Raw genomic sequence first — 23,063 nt, forward strand, 5'->3', positions numbered from 1 at the left:
CCCACAAAACTTTAGTGCCACCTCCTTCCCTGCTTTGTCTTTTCCACTCCGATCCTAGGAGTGCCAAGAGGAGTGTGGCTACGCCCAGCTGGTTCTGTCTGGCACCATCTGGGTGGGTCTGTAACCTATTCCCAATGCTGGGGGCACGCACAGACACCCACAGGCTGCATCTGTAGAGAACTGCCTAGCTCAGAGGTTTCAGATTTGGCTCCATGCTGTGCCTCGCTGGCGCAGACTGCGCCTCCCTGGAAGGGAAGCCAGTACTACGTGGGGTTCTCCTATCAGCTCCGAGGCAGTGGTGGTCTCAGTTCTAACCCTACCTTCATTATTCTCAAACCACCTATTGCTCATCTTCCTTGCGTGCCTTCTCCATAAAGAGTACAGCACATTCTATTACATGATGTCTTGTCCAAAGATGTTACACTACCTATTTGCAACGGGCCCTGCATTTGCAATAGAAAATGGTAATGATACTCTGTTTTCATACATTCATCCTTAGCTCAGGAGTATTTCTTCTGCTATACTCTGCTACAAGTTTGCAAAATGGTAATATGCTCCCAAAGTTTAAAAGTTGCATTGGATATTGAATTATGAAGTGTTATTTCTGACAGACAGGGAAGAGTAAATAAACTTTTAAAAACTGTGTTGTCTGTGAAACAAATGGAATATTATCAGAAATAAAAGGCAAGAAAACCATGTTCAACTTAAAGTATTAACAGCCTGACTTCAGACACAAATTGAAGATACTTGACGTGAATTTAGGCTAGCAATTTTTATTTTGACAGACACTTAATTTGTACCAGAGAGACCTTGCCAGCCTACAAACTTTAGATGTGCAGCTAAAGTCACCCATATCTACCAGGCCAGCCCTTTAAGGCCTGTTTCAAAGTGCAGTGCTGGACTCCAAAACCTGCCCATGCTCCTGCACATTCTTTTGGCCAGGAAACTGCTTTGCATGTGGCTTCCATGTTTCAGCCTTTCCTTCATTTAGAAGGATAAAGGATGGCGATTAAACAACTACAAAGACATTTGTGTCCCATCTAGAACTATATACTCTTAATTAGACTCTCTCAACTTTTAATACATGCTTCTCAGTACCTGTGTTCTGGCATTTAAATGAACAACTGTATTAAGCAAAACACAAAGGGAGCAATTTCACCTCAGATCTAAGCACAACATTCTCCTCTTCAAGGTCCTTGAGTTTCTTTTGAAGAGAATCCAAATGAAAGTAGTTCTGGACAGAGGAGGAAGATTCATTCCTCTTCAGCCTTGTAACGGAAACAACAATTTTAACTCATTTTTACTTGTAGTATGGCCAATCTCACAGAAGAACAGACTGAGCAGAAGTCTCAAAATCAGCCAGAGCCACATGAAATACATGTGGCTTGTTCATGCCAGTATGTTTGAGCAGCCATGTATTTGCAGTGATTTTTGAAAGAACATTTTAAAAATTTATTTATTATTCCACACATTTCCTATGGAAAAGTTATTCAGCCAAGGCTATGAGAAAGGAAACCACCTTACTACAGGGAGCAACCCAACAGCTTCCTGATGAATGCTGCACATACTTCACCAGAATGCAGCAATAACTTCGCAAGCAAGGGCAGACAGCCCCTCAGAGCCTGTGAAGCTGTTCAGCCAAATAATTGCCTGGAACCCACACTCTAAGCCATGCTTTATTTCCTTTCCTCTGCTTGGAATTTTTCCATAGTGCCTTCATGTTCTTCCAGCACAAAGGTCACACAGGTAGCATGTTCTAGTTCAGCATGCAAAGGTATGTGGTGTAGTAAGGTACTGTAAGTGGGACCTACGTCTGCCTAGCCACCACAGTGACCTAGTTCCTCTGAAAGTCAGAGCACTGCGTCAGCAGTCTCCCTATGTACTGTCCCCTCCTGGCTCTTGTTGCCACCCGGATAGCCAGCTGGTCCAGTGCAAATTCTTCCAGCTGGTGCCATGCACCAAGTTCAGAGTCCCATTTATAGTTCCAGCCGATACAAGGACCATTTTACTACTTTTCAAAGCTATTAAATTATCCAAACTACCCACGCTTAGTACCAGATGAAGGCTCAACGTTGTAGATCAATTAACTTACGGGGTGGAACAGACAGACTCCGGCTCACTTTCTTCAGCAGCGCTGGTATAGAACTGGAGCAGCTCATCTTTCATGGAGAGCTCATGCCGCAACTGAGAAACCTGCACAAAGAAAGAGCTTGCAGATCAGTAAGTTGATTTTCTAGGCACGTTCTTAAGTAAACTCACTAAAGGGGGCTCCTAAAGGAACAAAATGTCAAAACTGGGTGGTTAACGTACCCTGTAATTATGAACTCCACAAACTTAATCTTGGTTAATTTATATTGCTCTTCTCCAACAAAAGGGTTAAAAGCCCAATTACACAGTAGCACTTACCCCACTTCACAACTGCAATTTAAGACCCCAGTGGCAAGAGATTAATTTTTATTTGCCTTGCATAGCTATAAATAGCATAACTGATCAGACAGATCTGTTTCCTTCCACTTGTACTGCAAGACTTGGCCCTCAGTTTTCACTTTCCAATGCACAAATTGCAGAGCACATCTTTGTTAGATTTCTGCTTTTTGTATTGTAGTCATATTTGTATTTGTTGTTATTACTGGCAACCCCCCCCAGAGACTATCAATAAAATAGATTTAAGATGCATTTTCATCAAACAAAAAGCAGACTGAATGCAATAAAGCACTTACACTGTGCAGAATCTTAAGCAAACAAGGTCATTTACTTTCCTAAGGGTATTCTGTGTAATCAGATGTGCTAAGGCACCAAGTCCTCCTGACACATGGGTTCTGAAATGCAAGGCGGGGGGGAGGGAGGGGGGGATAAAACCAACCAACCACATTTTAGAAAACCATGAAACAAAATCCACGCATTAATTCTGGGAGGTTCACTTTTCCCATTTCAGGAAGAGCTAAAAAGCTGAGCCAAAAATAACAATTTACTTCCCTCCAGCATATTATAGCTTAGCCTCTTTAAGCAGAAAGGATTCAGATATTGTCAGTGGGTGGGCACTAGATCATCTCCAGCTTTTGCTACACTTTTTTCTCTATGAATTACAAAGACTGAGGATACTATTTTTACTGCCATTTCCAAGCATTTTGGTTCTCCAAAGGAGGGTGAACAGCCAGAAAGGGTGACCTTTTAATGGAACAGGACCAGAAGCAATGGGCACAAACTGAAACACAGGAGGTTCCTCCTGAACATTGTATAACTCCTTCATTGTGAGGGTGACGGAGCACTGGCAGAGGTTGCCCAGAAAGGTTGTGGAGTCTCCATCCTTGGAGATATTCAAACACTGTCTGGACATGGTCCTGGGCAACCAGCTGTAGGTGGCCCTGCTTGAGAAGAGGGTGTGCACAAGATGACATCCAGAAATCCCTTCCAACCTGAATCATGCTGTGAAATGTGAAAAAAACTCACTGCAGTAACTTTCAGCAACACCTCCCTTTAAGATAGCATTTTGTGGTGTGTTGACCCCGGCCAGCAACTAAACGTCCACCAGCTGAGCACGTACTCTGCCCCACAGCCCCCACAGGATGGGGGAGAGAATCAGAAGCACAAAAGCAAGAAAAATTCAGGGGCTGAGATAAAGATGGTTTAATAAGTGAAGCAGTTTCCCATGCAAGCAAAGCAAAACAAGGAATTTATTCACTATTTTCTGTCAGCAGGCAGATGTTCAGCCACTTGTGGAAAGCAGGGCCTCGGCACACATAATTGTTACTTGTGAAAACAAATGCCATAATCATGAATGTTCCAGCTTCTTCCTCCTTGCCCTGAGCTTTTATTGTTGAGCATAACAACATAAGGTATAGAATATCACTTTGGCCAGTTCGGGTCAGCTGTGCCCCCTCCCAACATCTTGCACAGATCAGAGGCAGAGTGGGGGCGGGGAGGGGGGGGGGGTTGAAGAAGAAAAAAAGAGTGCCTCAATGCTGTGAGCCCTTGCCCCACATGGGACAAGGCCCATGAGCTGTCACCATATGCTTGGTTCCCAAGCCTTCATCTGTTCAGGCTTTTAATTCACTCCACTGCCCTGAAAGCTTCACTCAGCTTCAGAACTATGGCATGAAATAGCTGCACCTATCTTAGAAATAATTCAAGGTAGAAGATAAAAGGATGCTCACACAGAGCACAACAGTTTAGAGACATGGGACTTAGCTCAGAGGAACAATCCTTACCAAATCACAAACAACCATTTCAAGAGTCCAGCTGATAGTTCTCCTGACTGACAGCAGCTAAATGCTTAACAGATTGGAATTATTCGCTTAAAATGAAGACACCCAGTTACACTTTATGTAAATAACACACCTGCAAGTACCAAGCCAAAGAGCATTTCTATCTTTCCAACATTACCTTCTACTCTAATAGACCAAAACCAATGTTCCCTTTTTTAAGCTACCATTCCAGATTATGATGCAGCTTTTCCTTTCCTCTCACTTTACACAGAACAAAATCAAACCTGGATTTCAAAACCAGCTATCACCAAAACACAAACTCTGATATCTGACCTGGATTTAGAACAGGACTAGAGGGCTGTATTACTCAGATGTTACCACAGGTTTAAGGTGTGTTATTTGAGGACTGACGCGGTGTTTGAAGTGCTGCCTTTTTAGCTCCACAAACACATGATGAAGTCTGAAAACGAAAAAGAAGCATAAACTGGGAAATTCAGAAAGATTAGGAGAAGCTAAAACCTAATGACCTACTCCATTCCAAACACAGTTCACACTGTGACAATTTACATTGCTTTGATATTGAGCTCTAATTTCAAAGGAGACAACATTAAATTGTAGGTAGCACCATCCCAGCAAAAAGGGACATAGCTTGAGACTGGAGCTGCAGCATTCTTACTGAACATGGTAACACAACAGCAGGTAGACACACTGTACCTGGGAACTACAATTCTGCTGCTGTAAAGGCAGACACCCATCTCTGTAACCAAAACAATTTACAATTAAGAAAGTTTTCTCAATAATGTTTATGCTTTTAGTATATAATTCTGAAACAGTAAGTTGAGACTAAAGTGTCTGTGCACGCCCTATAGTGCTTGCTTCAGTGAACTCACCTTCTGTTCTCTAGCGCACTACAGGAAAAGTCTCAGTTCCATCAGTTTTTTATCGAACACAATCACAGCCCCTTCCTAAACCTAAACAGCACCTTACAATACAAACTCAAAAGACAAGAATCTAATGCATTTTGCACAGGACTATATTACTTTGACATGTACCTATGAATGTGGCATGTTACGGACACAGAAAAAACTTGAGCTACTTAATGGAATGGCCAGAAGGTTCTGCCAGGACAAGTTTGTTAAGTCAAAGAGATGTAAAGCTAAATTATTCATACAGTGACACATACACCAATAAAACCTTAACTTTATACCACACACGAGAAAGAACTTGTCCATGTATTACAGAAACCACAAATCCCCCAGACAAACCATTTTTAGAGTGTTTTTACAGAACTTAAAAAGTACCAAATAAATTCTCTTATCTCTTACCCTTAGAGACAGTTGTCTTGGTTAGCATTCTGCTCAAATATTCAAAATTCACCATTAATGGAAAATCTGAAACCTACCAAAGACAGATTTTCAACATACAAAAGCCTTATGACTTTAAAGCCTGATGAGCTCTGCCTCAAAAGGATCAATTTCTGAAGGAGTCAAAATGACTGTGTGAAAGACAGGTGTTGATAGAACATATGGCTCAACACAAAGCCACCTGGTAAGAAGCTTTTTTCTGGTGGCACTTTTCCTAATGCTGCTCCTGAGTCCCTCTAAATAAAAACCGACCTGGGCAGAGGCAGCTCATCCCTATCCTCCACCTTCCTCAATCAAATCTTCCATTCTGGATGTATGGTATGAATGCACTGCCCTGCCCAGTCAGTATGCACATGCCTAGTAAATGCTGTCTTGACCAATGCACAAATAAATTGGTCTGCCACATGATGGGACTTGGGCAGCAAGCAACAGCACTCCTCTGGGACAGAAGAGAATTAGTTTTCTTTGCCAAAAAGGATAGGCCACACCAAAGGATATTATTTCTATGTGTGTACTCCACCACCATTTATTGCACATCTGGGATCCCTCCACCTATGCTTTATTCATGAGTCCATCTCAGATATAATTCAACACCTCACATGCCTGAGCAGTTTTATTATGAGCCATTTTTTAAGTTTTTAATCCACTGTGGTTCATTGCTCTCCTGCTTGCCCTACAACTGTGAGATTTCTCTCTCTCTTGCTCAAAGCTACATATGGACGAGATCCACAAACCAAGGTCGCTGTCCCAGAATAGGAGAAACAACATTTGCTCCTACCTCTGTTAGTAAGCCAGAGTTTAGTGACACTTATAGTTACAGATAAAGAGCACTTTTAAAGCTTCCTGTATGGTTCCATCCAAGATATACCTATCAAGAATCTGCCAGTACCTATAGCACACTGCTCCCCATTCAGAGGAATACAGTAAGAAATAGCAACTGTATAAATATTTGATTCAAAATTCAATGGTATCTGGAAGACATAAGGTGTTACTTGAAACAAGGTAAGTTTTCTGCTATGTTTTATACATCACACCAATGTGTGCACTCACAGCCCAGAAAGCCAACCATACCCTGGGCTGCATCAGAAGAAGCGTGGCCAGCAGGTTGAGGGAGGTGATTCTCCTCCACTACTCCACTCTGGTGAGCCCCCACCTGCAGTACTGCGTCCAGCTCTGGGGTCCTCAGCACAGGAAAGACATGGACCTGTTGGAGCAGGTCCAGAGGAAGGCCACGAAGATGATCAGAGGGCTGGAGCACTTCCCCTATGAGGACAGGCTGAGAGAGTTGGGGTTGTTCAGCCTGGAGAAGAGAAGGCTCCGGGGAGACCTTGTTGCAGCCTTTCAGTACTTAAAGGAGGCTTATAAGAAAGATGGGGACAGACTTTTTAGTAGGGCCTGTAGCAATAGGACAAAGGGTAATTTTTTAAACTAAAAGAGGGTATGTTCAGGCTAGATATAAGGAAAAACTTTTTACGATGAGGGTGGTGAAACACTGGCACAGGCTGCCCAGAGAGGTGGTAGATGCCCCATCCCTGGAATCATTCAGTGTCAGGTTGGACAGGGCTCTGAGCAACCTCATCTAGTTGAAGATGTCCCTGCTCATGGCAGGGAGGGTTAGACTGGATGACCTTTAAAGGCCCCTTCCAACCCAAACCATTCTATGAGTCTATGAATTAAGAAACACATGCACCATCATACTATATTCTAAACGTGCTCATCAAATGTCTAAAACATTATTACTGCAGTCAAGCTCAGACCAATGTATGTACTGCAGCAGGCTACTGACCCACACTTCAACAGATTCTATCACAGATCCCTGGAAAGAGATACAGCAAAATCACAAGCAGCTGTAAGATCTTAGCAATCTATATAGAACTTAGCAAGTCTCAGCCTATATAACCCTTTGCTTCCTAATATAACCCAATGCTACCTAACATTGACAAGTTCATACATACAGAGCATGTTGAATAAAAATTACTAATCATTAAAATATATCCTGAACCATCTGAACCATGGAAGCTTAACACAAGTCTATGAAGTTGGCCCAGCTTGGAAAAGGCAGAATGCACTGATTTCAGTGAGCATGCACTACTGAAATCTCCATAAATACAAAAAGTGATTTACCTTATATGTGATACCTATATCGTACACAGTTTGAGAAGCAAAGTGAAGCACTCCCAGCATTCAAATGCTATGTTCTAAGAGCCAAAATTTAACTATTTCTATGAATAGAAAAGCATTTGGGAAAAAGCAATTAAACATCAGTTTGCAGGGAAGAAACAAGTGAGGACTGGGAAAGATTCAGGAGAGAAACAAGAAGAGCAGCTGCACAGAAAGGGAGGAAGGAGAAGGGAAAGGGTGATTAGTGAGATAATCAAAACAGGGGAATTACGCACAAAGCAGGGGAACAAGGACAAAACAGGTAGAAGAAAACAGTGGGTATAGTGACTCAAAACGAAAAGAGCAGCTGGTTTCGGATGAAAATTAAATGTGAGGCAGAGCAAAATTCAATGGCTTAAGGTTTGGGGTTTTTGCCCCTCAAATCACCTGATTTAAGCCAACAGGTCAAATTACTTTTTCGATCACATTTTTAAAAGTGTACATGCTATAAAAGTGGCTGACCAAACTGCCACACCACAGATTAACCTGCTATGGACAGGATGCCCAAGAAAATCAAGTATGGACAAGGTGAAGCTAGAAGGACAATTCTCCCCATCACTGCAGATACAGCACTGAGGCAGAAAAATCTTACCTCTTCCCTGATGTGTTCTACTTGCTCCTCCAGAAACTCATTTCTTTCTGTCAGTGATTTATTCTTCTTTAACAGTGACTGACCAATCCGAGCAGCTAATTCTAAATCCCGTTCTTTCTGTGAAGCATTAAGAAAAGAAAGCTAATTTCAAATTTTTTGTTCACCAAAGGATCAGAGAGAGGTTAAAATTGTCATGAAAGGGAAGGAACAAGTACTTAAACAATAAAGACTTTCTTCTTCTATGAGGGTTTGTTTGGTTGTTTTTTTGCCAATTTTCTTTTTCTATTCCTGCTTATGTTACAGCCACTTTATTCAGAAAAAGACTGACCCATACAGAGTTATTGAACCATAAATGAAAGCACAGCTTCAACATCTACAGTAAAACAATGTAGGTGAAATCAGATCTGGTTCTCTATTACAGCTTTGAGAAACTACTGAGGGAAGCTATTCCATCACCTTGTTATACCATTTGCAGAATGCAATCACAAGAGCTTTAGAGGTTACATTTTAAAGAATTCGGAAGCACAGTAAAAATACAAAATAACTTAGGCATTTCATAGCATTCTTCAGTTTCGACTTGCTCCACCTTGAATTAAGAGGCAGTAAGCTGTGCAGGAGCCAAAGTCGATTCACCAAAATGAAAAGTTCAGGTCCTATCCTCTTTGTGTACATACATCCATCAGTGCTTTCATACAAAACCAAATCCTAGCCCTTTCCTTTCTGCAGATGCCCAAATCTACATTAAGTGGTTACTTTCATGCCATGCTTGGCTCCTTCTTCCCATACTTGGCCCCTTCCTTCTTTATGGGAAATAACCCATCTAGTCAGTTCACCACATGTACCGATAAACACTAGAAGCTTACCCTGTTGATGACACGTACCTATACATGTCTCAGCTTCTGTAAAGCTGAGATGTGGGATTGTAATCTGCCTGGGAAAGGATGATAAACCGCATAAAACTTTGTGCCATTCTTTAAGCATTCCTATTCATAATTTTCAACTACTAGATCTTTAAAACAGTGGGCAAATGGTGCTAAGGTTAACTCCCCATTTGCCTTTAGTTCAACACCATTTCAGGAAGAGTTTTCTCCTTGTCACTGAAAACAGTTTGGGGCTTATTTACTGCCCCTGACAGCCATCCAGATTTGATGACTAAAAGCTACCTTATGTCATGTATACATTAATGTCAAAGCCCACAAAACTTATGGCTACTCATCACATGGATTTGAAGTCAATGAATTTGAATGAAGAGGCTTTCGTAGTGGAAAAAAAAAAGAAGTTATGTAATAAACAGTAAATAAAAAGAGATATTATTGATCACTGCTGTATTTACAAATAGCATTTTCCAAATGGTTTCTGAAGGTCAGGCTTATATTTGCATTGAAAGCTACTAGCATTATCTGGCCATAAAATCTTATATAATCTTATGTACAATCTTTCAGAACAATAGGTCCCACAAAGCTATCCAAAAAACGTTTTGGTTTACATCCTAAGCCAATTTATTGTTCAGTCATTTGGCTCACTTCATAAATACAAAGTGGAAAAAAAAAATATTGCTGCAGCTTTGACTCTACAGAGGAAGAGCTGTCTAGCAGCAAGCTTTCTAACCTCAAATTTGAGGAATGTAAGTGTATTTCCAGCCTCTTTAATTAACCTCTCTAGACTTCCTACACAATTTTTAGCAATTCAGCTCTAAATTTCAGTTTGGGGTCAGGCCTCTTACAGTGATAATGAACTGATTTATTACAGCAATGTGTTAAAAAAAAAAAAAAAAAAACAACCAACCAAAAAACTGAAGCCAGACACATTTACAGTATTATTAGAAAGGGATGAGAAAGCAGGTTCACAGAGGAATCTGCTCCTATTCTTACCACACACCCGGGCAGGCCTGGTGTCACTCCTTTTGCTTAGTTTCAGGGAAATTGGCACAGATTTTCAAAATATCTGCACATGTGTTGTTTTGAGATCTTCTCTTTCTTATCTCCCCCCAAAATGCTGCACCTTTCACCCTGCCAACTTTGTAGCACAATCATTTGAAGCTTGCCAACAAGACAGACAGACAAGGGGTAGCTTGGGGGAGCGGTTCTCGCTTGTGTGTGTGAAGGTAGCAGAAGGGGTTAAACCTTAAATTCTGCAAACTGATGTAATCTCCTGTGATAACCACCATTTGGAGAACAGAGAAAGGAGCTGTAAGTGCACGTCTGACTAAGAACAGAGTGATTCAATCAGAAATGATGGCCAAATAAAACAAAAAAGCTCACTGAAAGTATTTGTTTTACTGAAGGTTCACCTATTACATGCTTCCCTGTTCTTCCTTGCCTATCATCCAGAAAGGGAAGTACACCAGAAGCTTTAAAACAGTGGTTCAGCAAGTCCTTCTAGCATTGCTCCCATGAGTGTGATTTCCGCATCTATAGACATTTGGCTACATGGACTCAGGGGAGGAAACAGGTTGGCAGAATGCTACATTATTACTAGAAGGAGCCATGGAAACAAATGCAAGTAAATCTCAGCCAAATAAGAAGGGAACAAGACACAAACAGGTAACAGACTGTTACTACAAGTTAATGGATTACTCCAGGACAAGTCTTTTATGTAAAGCATCAGTTTTAACTGATTTTTCACAGACAGTTGTTTAAACAAGTTCAGCTCAAAGCACAAAATGCAGGATTTTGCACTGCGATCAGATATATCAAGCATAGGTGGGAGATGTCAGCATTCCCATGCTCGTTTCCTAGCAGAATTAGACGAAGAATGGACCACTCAATGTATCTTGGCTAGACACACCCCATTTTTGACATTACTACTGCAATAAGCAAGAAAATAAATATGAAGGATTAAATTACACTCAGCCATGAACTAATACAATTTAACAGTTTTCACCTAAAGGAATTCCTCATAAACATTATTTGGAAAATCACTGCTGAAGTTTACTGTAGAAAAGTTGCTAATTTCAGTCAAACAATTTACCATTATATTTATTGAACATAAGCATCGTAGCTTGAGAGTTGCTTTTTGACACTTCTTGAGTGCCAAGGATTACAGCAATAACAATTTACATAACAATGGTATTAAAAAAACAACCAACTAACCCAAACCAACAAAATGTAAGGCAAGGAAGAAAAGGTTTGGATACAAATGGAGTATTAGATATATTCTAATTTTGTGTCTATGCACTTCTCTGGGAAGACATTATCTGAAATAATAATTATGAATACAAGACTATTTGTGAACTTTTTAAAAAATATTTTAAAAGAGAATAAATCCATCAATAATGATGCTATTAGCTTTACATGTACTGTAAAAATATGTGTCATTTTAAGATGATCCCCCCTGCCCCTTCCTCCTTCATTATGGCACATATTTGTCCAAGAGCAAGTTAAATGGCCTCAACTGAAAAATAAGCACAAGTAATGAATCCATATAACAGAGGTAACCAAATGACCCTTACTTAGAAAGAATATTTACCTTACCAACAAGATAAAGTGTCCATACACTTAGAGCACTTATTCCTCCTCACTGAAGGAGGGTCTACCAACAGTCTTTAGTAGTGGTACCACGTAATTTCTGTACTACTTTCTCATACTGCGTATGGGTCCTTAAAGAGATCTAATACTTGCCTCTTCAAGAAGACGTGTAACAGCATCTATGTCATTGTATGTTTTAGTCATCTGGCCCACTCTTTCAGCACATAAAACTGTAAGGAAATAAAATAAAACATTAATCATATTGGCAATACTATTAGGGGGAAAATATCCTTGTAAGAGTTTAGGTTTGCATAAGTTTTCATCTTAAAACAACTTCTGTAAATTTTTGGGTAAGTTTATCAAAAGCTAAAAAAAAAAAAACCCCAACTCAAAAATAATGAAAGATTCAAGTTAAACTGAAAATACAAGTGTTTCTCTTTTGTAATGAGTATTTTCTTTTGTTATTGGCAGAACAAACAGTTAAAATGTTAAAACTTTCTTCTCTGAAGAGGAATCTTTTGAGTTTATGAAAAAAATAAACAAGGAAGAAGTGAAAACAGATGTTCTTAGATACCTAATTAGGATTCTATCATGTCACCTAGAGAGTTACTCCATGAATAAGCAACTCCAATACTGTTAGTAACACTGTTCAACACAGTATCTTTGTGTCATATTAAGTTGATAAGAACTGGATTCTCTGGTATGAGACAGTAAAGTAAATACAAAATGCACACAAAATAATAAACCATTCTTATAATATCCAGACCACACCATAGTGGCCACAGTACACTCGTTAAAAATATTTACTTAGACTGGATAAGATGATTAATCACTAAGGCGGGACCAGGAGTTTTGTTAGACTGAATAAAGTATGAGGAAGTTTAGTCTATCACCATAGGTGATCCTTTAAGAAGCTACATTGACTTATCCAGAAATATGCAAATTTTTGAAAAATCCATCAATAATCAGAGGAAACAGCAGCGCTTTGTGCTCTACCCTTATATTCTTTTTATTTTCAGCTACACCTATTCCTCAAACCCTGTAATTCTGGGAAAAAGGGACTGTTAATTAAGTTGAGTTGATCATACGGACTACGGGTTATCAGGCTGCTGTAGCACAAATTGTTATTCAGGGGATTTATCCTTGACAATGTCAGTTAGAGCTCAGTCTGACAGATTAGCTAATGTTGCTCTAGCGCATATGAAGGCTGGGGGCGGGGAGAGACAGATAAGACCTAATAAGATTTAAATGGGGGGAAAAAAAAGTGTATTGAGTACAGTAACATTACCAGGAGACAGTTTGTCACATTAAGGAAACAACACTACCCAATTTATAAATATACAATCTACATATACATAAATATATAGTTGACCACCACTACAACACATCAATAATGTATCAAATACAACAGTACTTGGGTATCTTTCAAAATGTTGGAGGATTTTTTACCATACCTAAACATCAGGAAGTTGCTTAAACTAGGGCAAGAAGTACAATTTGTTTGTTTATTTTCCCATTTCTCAAATTCTATTTTTGAGGATCAAATCCTGAAAATATTTACAATATTTGGTGACATCAGTAGTGCCAGTGAACTCCAAAGAATGCCATTCAAAAGTATTCAAAAGACAATGACACTTTTCTAAATAATTAAGTCTGAAAGTGGTAACAGTAAAAAGTTTACATTTCAAAGTAATAATTTGACAAACATTACATAGCAATATAAAGAATAACTATACCACTACACAAGCAAAAATATAGTGCATCTGTAAATTACAAGCTATACTAGTCAAAAGCAGACTAATCAGGATTCCACAGGAAAAAAAAAATTGAACTTGCAGAGAACATCAGCTATAATAAACAAAGGGGTTAAATAGAAGCTTTGCATAAAAGCTTCACATAGAGACAGATGGTGTCATATCCAGAAGACTATTCAAAATTAAAAGGAAAAAAGTTACCATTCCTATAAACCCTATTTTTTTTAAACATTGTAAATTCATAAGTCATGCCATAACACATTTATCAGAAACCCTGATGCCAGCAGGTTATTTTCCAAAACAATTGTACATTAAATAATTCCCTTGGTTACAACATTCCTTCACTACTATAAAATAACTTTTGAGATTGTCATTAGCAAACTCATTTAACTCCATACCTAGCACTAATAATCACCACTGATTACAACTATGGCAACCTCACACCATCGTAATTCAGGTCAATGTATAACTTTCCTAACATCCAAGCTGACAAAAGGATGGTGCTCCCACAGAGAGAATAAAGCCACTCAGCTGGGAGAGTGATAAAGGTTGATTCATGGGGCTGCTCGCTCAGCTATTCCTTCAGAACTTGCCATTTAATCTTTAACACGGCAGGGTAATACCACACCCTTATCACAACAGACCTATTACTAGCAAAGCAGTAGCGACCTGGTCACCAGTAGCTTTTATATCTCAATTTCCATCAAACTTCTGTTGGTCATTGTTAAAACAGAGGTCTTCATATACTACTCTGCCAACGTGGAAGGGTTTAAAATCAGAATGGTATCTTATGCACCCTCTTCAACGTCCAAGTGGAAGCAAACTTCAGTAGACTGCATATAATACAACGCCTCCTGCAGTCAACTACCTTCTATTGGCACTCAACATACAATACAGCAGAAGCACAGAGCTACTAACTACAAGGAAGGCTTTCCTTTTGGAAGGAGGGTGAACTTGCAGAGAGGTGTTGCTCTCCATCCCTCAGAAACCAAGGCTTGTAGAAATGAGAAGGTGAAAAGCAAAGAGAGAAAAAGCAATTCAGAAGAAGCATTAAAAAAAACCTCAAAACAGTACCTCAGTATGCAGTTATTCAGCCTCCACAGATACAAGATAACATTTGGCCAATCGCTAATGCAGTGATTTTTATTTCCTTAGTGTTCAAAAAATCTACCAGTAAGACACACTATTTTTTAATAATCATTTTGAGCTCTGATCAGTGAAGTATGGAGGGCCCCCCCCCCAAAAAAAAACCCCCTCCACATCTCTAATGGATTCTGCATAGTAGGTTTCTAGCCTGCTGGAGTTTCTGATGAGTATGAGAGCCTGGTAACACTACTGTAAAGATAAAACAAGAGCAAATGAAGGACAATGCTCTGTAATACAAAACCTACAGTGCCAATTTACTGACCTCTCTTTGCTCACTTGCAAATCAGTAGTATTTTTGCTTGAGGGTGATAGGGAGCACAGTGTCTAAATGCATGGATGCACGCAAACATTCAAATCAAATACACTTTGCACCTCTCAGTTTATGGAGAAGGTTGTTAGACAATAAAGAAAGAATAATTAAAAAAAACAGTCTACAGCAAGTGGAGGGACCACAGAATTCCAGAAACACAGTTAGAAAATGTGTTTTGGTAACTCTTTTGAAACTAATGTCACAGAACCAAAACAGGAAACAGCCAAGAAAGCTTCCATCACATTATTTTCATGACAGCATATAATACATGCTACCAGGGACATATTTGCAGTTCAAACTATCTGTTTTTTTAACAGCCAAACACACAAATGGATAAATGCTACACAGATGAAGTATTTCCTCTGCATTGAAGTACCTAGCACCATCTTCATACTGTCTTAAAGCTTGCAAATTTATGGGTACCCACATTGCTGTTTCCCAATGTGAGTACAGCTGAAAGGATGTACTCTGCATTTTTTTCTCTTCATCTATTTAACGCAGCATCTGACAGGAAGCTTCTTGCAGGCTCTGAGCTCCACACTGACTAAAGCACTGATTCCCAAGCTGAAGATGCTCAGGGAGAAAGGAGGAAGGTATGTACCTTCCTGGATTGCTCCCGGAAGGTCACACAGCCATCTAGCATGCTGCTTAGAGGAAAAGTATGCTTCCAGGAACAGGAAACAGCCATGGAAGGGAAGGGGAGCAAGAATACCACTGTTGGGAGCTGCTGCAATGAGCCACCACCCACCAAACAGGGGATTCAGGTGGAAGAAAAAAAAGAAAGAAAAAAAATAAAAAGCACAGGAGCCATCAGTCAGAGGTGTCCTCAGCCCCTGCTCCCTGCACCCCTCCTCGAGGCAGACCCCTTTTTCATTTTTGAGACCTATCAATCAGGGACAAACTAAAGAATTAAAGGAGAGCAGCAGCCATGGCTGAAGAGGAAAGCCCAGCTCCCACTGCTCCGCTTCGCATATATGGGAAACAACTACTGGGAAACAGAAAGGGGATAAGATGTTACGGTAAAGTTTCACTTTTTGGGCAAATGATACTGACCTGTATAATTATAGAGTCTAACAGGGAAGGCCCTAGTGCATGGGGATTTCCCTGTTACCAAAATTTATTTCCTCAGAAACTACATCAGGATAAGGGAATACTGTTCATGGAGCACAGATCTCTGGCAATTTTAATACTGATGCTTCTTATTGGCAAGGTGGCAGCAGGGGACATTGCTTTTTTCATAATAGTTCCCTACCCAAAGCCTTTAACTATGACAAGGCCTACTATATCCTTGATCAGCCATGAGAAGCCCTGCCTCACAAATAGCATCCGTCTCCCTCTGCTCAGAGCTCTGTCCCAACACTGAAAATAAGATCACAAGCTCATCGCATCCTAAATGTTGCATGCGGAGGCATACAGAACACAGACAGTAACACTGACTGGCCTTACTGCCGGGTACCACTTGGCAAACATTGCCAGTCATAGACCCTGGCAGACTCAGACTCCTCAGTTCATGTTGGTTTAATTTCTGAAAGGCTATTTTTGCACTCCAAGGATAAAGCACTTGCTAAAAATCACAGCTTCAGTTCTAGAGACACCAGAAGTGATGCTCTGGCACTGGTTACTGTGAGCACTACGTCGACTTGAGCCAAGCACATGAGGAATTCTGAAACTGTGCCACATTATGTATATTCCCTTTCCAATAAACTCAGGAAAACTACACCTAAAATGTGCCGTCAGCTCTGTTACTGACTCAGACTAGAAAGATTTTACACGTTTAAAGATAAACATGGTAGCTGCTCCTCCACTAAAGAGGAGTTTTTGGCAGCCCTGGCTAAACTGGGGCAGAGGCTTCAGGTCTGCTGTTGCCTGTCATATTTCAGATGTCCCTAAGAGAACACGTTCATCTAAATTGCTTAACATTTGGAAGAGACTACTGCCACCAGAGCTCGAAAAATGTGCTTCTGAGGCATGACCGGCTAGAAGTCCAAATTTTAACACAATGCGCCAGCAGTTCCCCCTGCCTCCCCCACCGCTCCTCTAGTGGGGGAGTGGGCCGGTCCCTCCAGAAGGCAGACAGGGAGTTCAGCGGGTGGCTGTCACCCTGGCCAGAGGGATAAAGAGCGGTCACAGCTTGCCAGCTGCTTCACAACTGTCAAGTCACACTGTGGGTGAGCTCCATGGAGGAGGCTGGAAGAACATCCTGTTGTGAGTGATACACGCTCAGTCAGCAAGTACATATTAGCACGGTGAAAAACAACTACCCTAAGTTCAACAGACAATTACAATAGATTTTTTTTTTTTCCTTTTAAATGTTACAGCGCAGCTTACTGTGATTTCAATGGTGTAGTTTGCAAATTAATCTTTTAATATTAAGGGGCAGTTACTGATTCTTCTAGAAGATAAGATTTTATCTTGCCGTTTGAGCTATGGTTTGAAGGGTGTTTGTTTACTGCCATTTCTCTCATATAGTATTCAAATAGCTTAGTAAATCCAATATTAAAGCCACTTATACAAACCTATGTTATTACTTAATTGCAGGTTTGGGAAAAAACTTTGCTGTTATTTCTTTTCTAAAGCATATGCCGAAACACTCAGGTAGGTAGCCTTTTCAAAGTACTTCCTCTAAGCAGGGCATGAACTGCATTGAGTTTTCTTGGGGTAAACGAAGAAGTAAGTTAAAGGAAATTTCAACAAGAACATCACACTATTTATTAGCATAAACACAGATCAAATGTGGTAACTTGGAAAATACAGCCACAAAGTGAAACTAAGGAGATAAGGAAAAGCGCCTGGAAAGAACTCACCATCCCCTTAATGCATACACCATATACTGATACAGCCTAGCACAGCTCCTCTGTTAAAACTTTTCTTGCAAGATTTTTGAATATTAGACATTGAATTACTGTCTTGACATTCTCCTCCATCTGTTTCTTGTCAAGAAATGTCTGGACTGCAGTCCTTGGAACTAATAAATGGGTGTAAAGCTTAAACCAGGATCTGGACTGTCAGTCTTTCAAAAATCCTAAAATAAAGCTACAAGCCTATGTTAAAAGCCACGCATTGTCAGCTGTCTCCCTTTCTTACATACGTGATCTTTTCCTATTCCACCTCTTTGGGAGGGATTGGCTGTGCCAAAGTTTTCAAGAATTACTAGTCTCCATCTTCTTTCTTTAGTGTTTCAAGGTGTTTAAAGATTCCAGAGCCCTGTATGGCATTCTAGTCAATGTCTTTGTAAGGTAAAATAGGTATTTTACATTTTCTGGAAGTCAGACCCCGAGAGTGCCTAAACTTGAGATTTTAACAGTGATCACAAGGCTTTTTTTTTTTTTTTTTTTTAATTAAACTGGAGCTAGATTCTCAGCCTGCATTTATCCAGTACTTTAGATAAGGAGAACTTTTAATCTGTTACATTAGTAAATTTAAATAGCAATGACTGGCTGCCATCACAGGTCCTAAACAGGTAATAGTCTTTTCCTGTCCCACCTGCAAAAGCAAGGATCAAAATACAGCCCAGTTTCAGGTTTAACTGATACAACAAATCACTAACCAAATAAAACCGACAGGCTGTTCTTTCACAGCTCAGGTTCTTTAATCAACAAAAACTGAGTAGACACTATCAACAGATATCCCTGCACAAAGTTTCACTGCAGTCAGCTCAAAGACCAGCTTATCAAATGAAGAGTAAACATGTTGCTGTCAGGCAAATTTACAACTCCAAAGCAACGCGCTGACCCTAGGACTGTTCTGGCTAGACCTTTATGAAGGTGCTTCACATAATCATCAAGAGACCCGATTCTGTAACACTGCCAAGCATTAATGCTAGTTCTGTGACAGAGGCTCTAGAAACAGGACTGTGGGCAGTCAGAGGCTCTAAATGTCGGGACGGGGAAAAACCTCACTACAACAAAACAACCATGGAAATAATAGACAAGTAGTGAGTACACATTCTGCGCGTGGAATAGGCCAGTTAAGGAGTCTTAATTACACAATTTTTACCCCCTTCTTTTCAATAACTATAAATGGTTAAAGTGAAGCATATTCTCAGACTTTCCCTTTCTGATACCAGATTTATAGCCAGATATGGCTAAAATGTTCCTTTTGTTCGGCATGAAAAGGCTACATGCTGGTATTTCCATCTGCTTTACTTATAGAATAGATTGACTCATCCCCAAGAGAAATACTATCGCTTGTAAGTGCACCCACATGCAAAGATACATAGAAACACCACATATCATTTAAAGTGCCTCTGTATCACTACAACACTGAGTGTGTAGATGACCTGAACATATCAGTGGAGGACAGAAGGCATTTCAAATACATACTGAGCTTTTGAGGGGAAAGTACTGTAGAAAAACAGGGCTAAATTTATCCCAGATGGAAGTCAACATTTTTTTTCCCCTCTCAAAATCAACAAGAACAGCTTCAGACTGTACTTAGATCTGGATGACAAGTAAAGTCAGCGGGAAGAGTAAGAACAGCTTGATGTATGTTTCAGCAACCATTTAATCATTTAAAAAAAAAAAAAAAAAAAAAAAGGAATCAAACATAAACCAATGTCAGTTGGCCTCTCCTGATAAGTTTCCTCCCCACCCCAATCCCCAGTTTTAAAGTTTCCTTTTACCAGTATTCTCTCTAGCACCTTTCTATTTTGCACAGACACACAAGTTATCTCAGCTTCCTTCAGAGACCCCAACAGGAGAGACAGATAGTTTATTGACTGCGTATGACTGAAATCCAGGTGGAATATCTGATTCTGAGGAAGTCTTTACAGGAAAGTCCTATGCAACAGGATTCAAAGAGCATGTTTCATCCACTGAGGCTTCGGACACAGGAACTCTTTCCCATGAGGCAAGTAAGGGTGTAAATTCACAGCAGGTCACATTCTCTGTGCTAACAATCTTTCAAAGCATCCTTACAGCAGCTTTATGATGGTATATTTGGAAGTACCAGTTCTCTACCATAAAACTGCTATTTTAGATCAAAATCTACAGCACGTGAAGTAACATAAAGGGCACATCTAGCTTTTGGTACCTGAAGCCCTGAAAAAGATTGCCAGCCTGGCTGGAAGAAGCCCTTGAATGGGTACACTCTCTATACAGCAAGTGCACAGGAGGATTTTCAACGCACATACATTCTCATTCCCACCCTAATGGGCCAGTTGCCTGCAATACTCCAGGTGTCCATTATTTCCACAAAGTATGGCAAGGTTTTGGGGTTGTTTGTTTTGTTGAAAGGTTAAGTCACAAGACCCAAAACTTGGATTGCTTCTGTAACACAGAGTTTTGTAACACACACACATACAATGTATGTCTAAAAAAAATGCAGTACAATTCCAAAGAAAGATAATTTCCCAAATCCAGTTTCATTATAAAAAAAGGTATTGCATAGCCTACATCTGTTGGTCATGTGTTTCTTCTTTAAAGAAGTTTACATAAATTAAGATTCATGCTATTCATATGAGTATTTTCTTAGTCTTTCATCTGAATGTACTGGCTACGTATTAAAAAAAAAAAAAAGTAAAATTTAGTAGATTTATATCCACAAATATCACTCAAATCACTTATATGTTGCCATGTGCTAGTACCATAAAAGTTTAAAACCAAAAGGTAAGAAGTACCTTCTTCCAAGATATCGAGGCTCTGCCTGTTAAATGTGTGTTCTCTCTTATTTTCCTTTTCATAGTCATATTCAAAGCTTTCCTCTTCATTTACCGACATTGCCAAAGTTATCCCAGATCAACAGGGTATGATGCTTTAGTCTCACAGGAGATGGGAAGTCATTCCCTTGCAGGCTGTATTTTTGGGGAGAGCAAAGCAAGGTCTCCACAAAGCAGGATACCATGTTTCCCCACTCACATGCTCAGCCAGGGAGCTCCTGAGCGACTGAGTATTTGTCCTTAGCGCAACAGCTTTGTGTTATACAGATGGGGTGGAGGAGGGAAGAGACCATCTGTCTAATAATTACTAGAAGATTTATGTCGTTCCTCATACCAGCTCTGAGGGTAGCCAGTTTTTGCTCAACAGCTCCACTAGCATATTTCCGACAAAGTAGGTGGGCTGAAAGCCCCCTCCTCGGCACTCCTCACCTCTGCAAGGTTCTCCCTCCTCTGCCCCTCTGCCAAGCGAAGTGGTAGCTTCCCACAAGCGTCTCGGCAACAGGGAAGTCCGACGAGGCTCCGATCGTCCGTCACACCTGGTGAAGGGTGTGCACCTCCACGGAGTTAAACCTCCTCTCAAACTGCCTAACGCTGCGAGGAACACATTTCACGGGAGCAGTGAGCAGCCTAAGCCTGTGCACGTGCACAAGCCAATCCCACCCAGCAGAGATCTTGAAAGCTGCGGCTAGTGTACAGTACGGTCCGACCGCAGCATCCATCATGCACGAACACCACCGCGTGAAGAATTAGGCTGGGGGGGAAGGGAGCTTTTTTATTGCTTTTACAAAAAAGATTATGCTTGTACAAAGCATTTAAATGACCTACCACATCAGCTGTCAAGTACCATGTTTTCCACAGTCATCTTTACTATCCCTTCTGCTGCGGGAAAGAAAACACCTCAAGCCCACACATGGCACCCTGGAGCATTTTCAAGGGCGTACGTATCTCTTCACTGTTCAACAACAACAACACTCCTTGTGCTCAGACCTCATGGTTTGCAACAGGCTGTGTTTGCTAAACTTGACTACGCATACAGGGCAGGTTAACTTTCTTATTTAACTTTTTGCAGCTATAGATATTTAAAGTTTGCCAAGTTGCCTCCCTTGCTTTCAACGGCAAATAGGCGCCCTTTGCTGCTTGCAGAAAGCGTTCCTATCTGCATCACAAGGCAAAGCAATTGCAGGCAAAGTGGGGGCTCTGCAAGGCAAAGGCAGCTCATCACCCTCTGAGGGGACGTTAACTGCTGGGGAGGGAGACAGGTAAACATTACAAGCCAGCAGAACATCACAGTTAGGGTCCCGTAGGAACAATTTCTCTTGTTACGATTTCTCTAAGCGGTGTGAACGTATGAGGTAGTATGAGATGGGAAGAAACTGATTTTATACCATCACGATGAATTATTCTGTTTTAAGTTTTAAACTCTTGATATTATATACAAACAATGTAACGACATTTATATAAACAATAGCCAAAGGATATGAAATACATGTAAGTGCTTGCTGAGGAAAGGAACACTCATTTCTGAATAAAGAAAGATCTTACTACTCAAACTTAACAACTTGACCTGTAACTGCCCAGGTTTACTGCAATATTCAGCAGCAGCAATAGCCTCAAGAACTCAGTTGGCAAAAACATAATATTGTCCCTTTCTCCCCATACCACAACATTAAAATATGTCATTTTAATAATAATGTAATGGGGATTACTTCTAGTTTCTGATTCCTTAGAGCTTTTCTGTGTCTTCATTTCTCCCCTGTAACAGTGAATCAAAACTCTTAAAAAAAAATAAATTAAAAAGTCAAACAGTAAGAGTCTTAAGTACCTACTTGCCATACAGCATCAATTTACCACATCTCAGTAATAGCTAGAGAATAGAAATTCAGAGAGTAACCAAAACACTGAATAATTTTAAAAGAATGCAAGCAGCACCTTTTAAAGCTTGGGGACAGAAAAATACACTCCTGCCAACCCTGTTGACGTACTATGGTTTTAATATTGCTGACAAGTGTTCAACTGTAGCTAACCAACTAGTTTATAAAGGAAAGCAGGACAGTGGGTGACACACTGACAACATGCATATTGCTGCCCAATATATGTGACAACATAAAGAGAGTAAACGAATATTCCCACAAGCTGACTTCTGAACTGTGACTCATGTCAACTCATGCTGCACAGAAGGACTCTGACATCCAAAATCTGAGAGAAAGAGAAGTGTTGCAATGCCTACTTTGATATCAGCATATGATAAATGCTGATGCAAATTCATAAGGGGTGGAGAAGGAATGTGTACCCCACCCTCACACTATCAACTCATTTTTAGTGCTATTCTGCCTTAACCCTTTTTAGTAGTGCAGGACTGTTTGCTTGCTAAAGATTAAGAGCCAGGTTTCCAACAGATACCAAACAATA

The 23,063-nt window shown here is 40.3% G+C and overlaps 1 protein-coding gene across 1 annotated transcript in view; it reads right to left on the bottom strand.

The window, feature by feature from the left end:
• TRAK1 (trafficking protein, kinesin binding 1) overlaps window positions 1-23,063 on the bottom strand; it is a 41,654-nt gene that overhangs the window by 12,868 nt on the left and 5,723 nt on the right. Inside the window, exons 2-5 of the mRNA XM_010562066.1 lie at window positions 11,942-12,018; window positions 8,322-8,438; window positions 2,093-2,193; window positions 1,160-1,268 (exon numbers count right to left, since the gene is read on the bottom strand). Coding sequence (XP_010560368.1) covers window positions 1,160-1,268; window positions 2,093-2,193; window positions 8,322-8,438; window positions 11,942-12,018 — 404 coding nt within the window. The remainder of the gene's footprint in view (window positions 1-1,159; window positions 1,269-2,092; window positions 2,194-8,321; window positions 8,439-11,941; window positions 12,019-23,063) is intronic.

Source organism: Haliaeetus leucocephalus, unplaced genomic scaffold (genome assembly GCF_000737465.1).
Source record: "Haliaeetus leucocephalus isolate CR32 unplaced genomic scaffold, Haliaeetus_leucocephalus-4.0 Scaffold153, whole genome shotgun sequence".
Taxonomy (NCBI): domain Eukaryota; kingdom Metazoa; phylum Chordata; class Aves; order Accipitriformes; family Accipitridae; genus Haliaeetus; species Haliaeetus leucocephalus.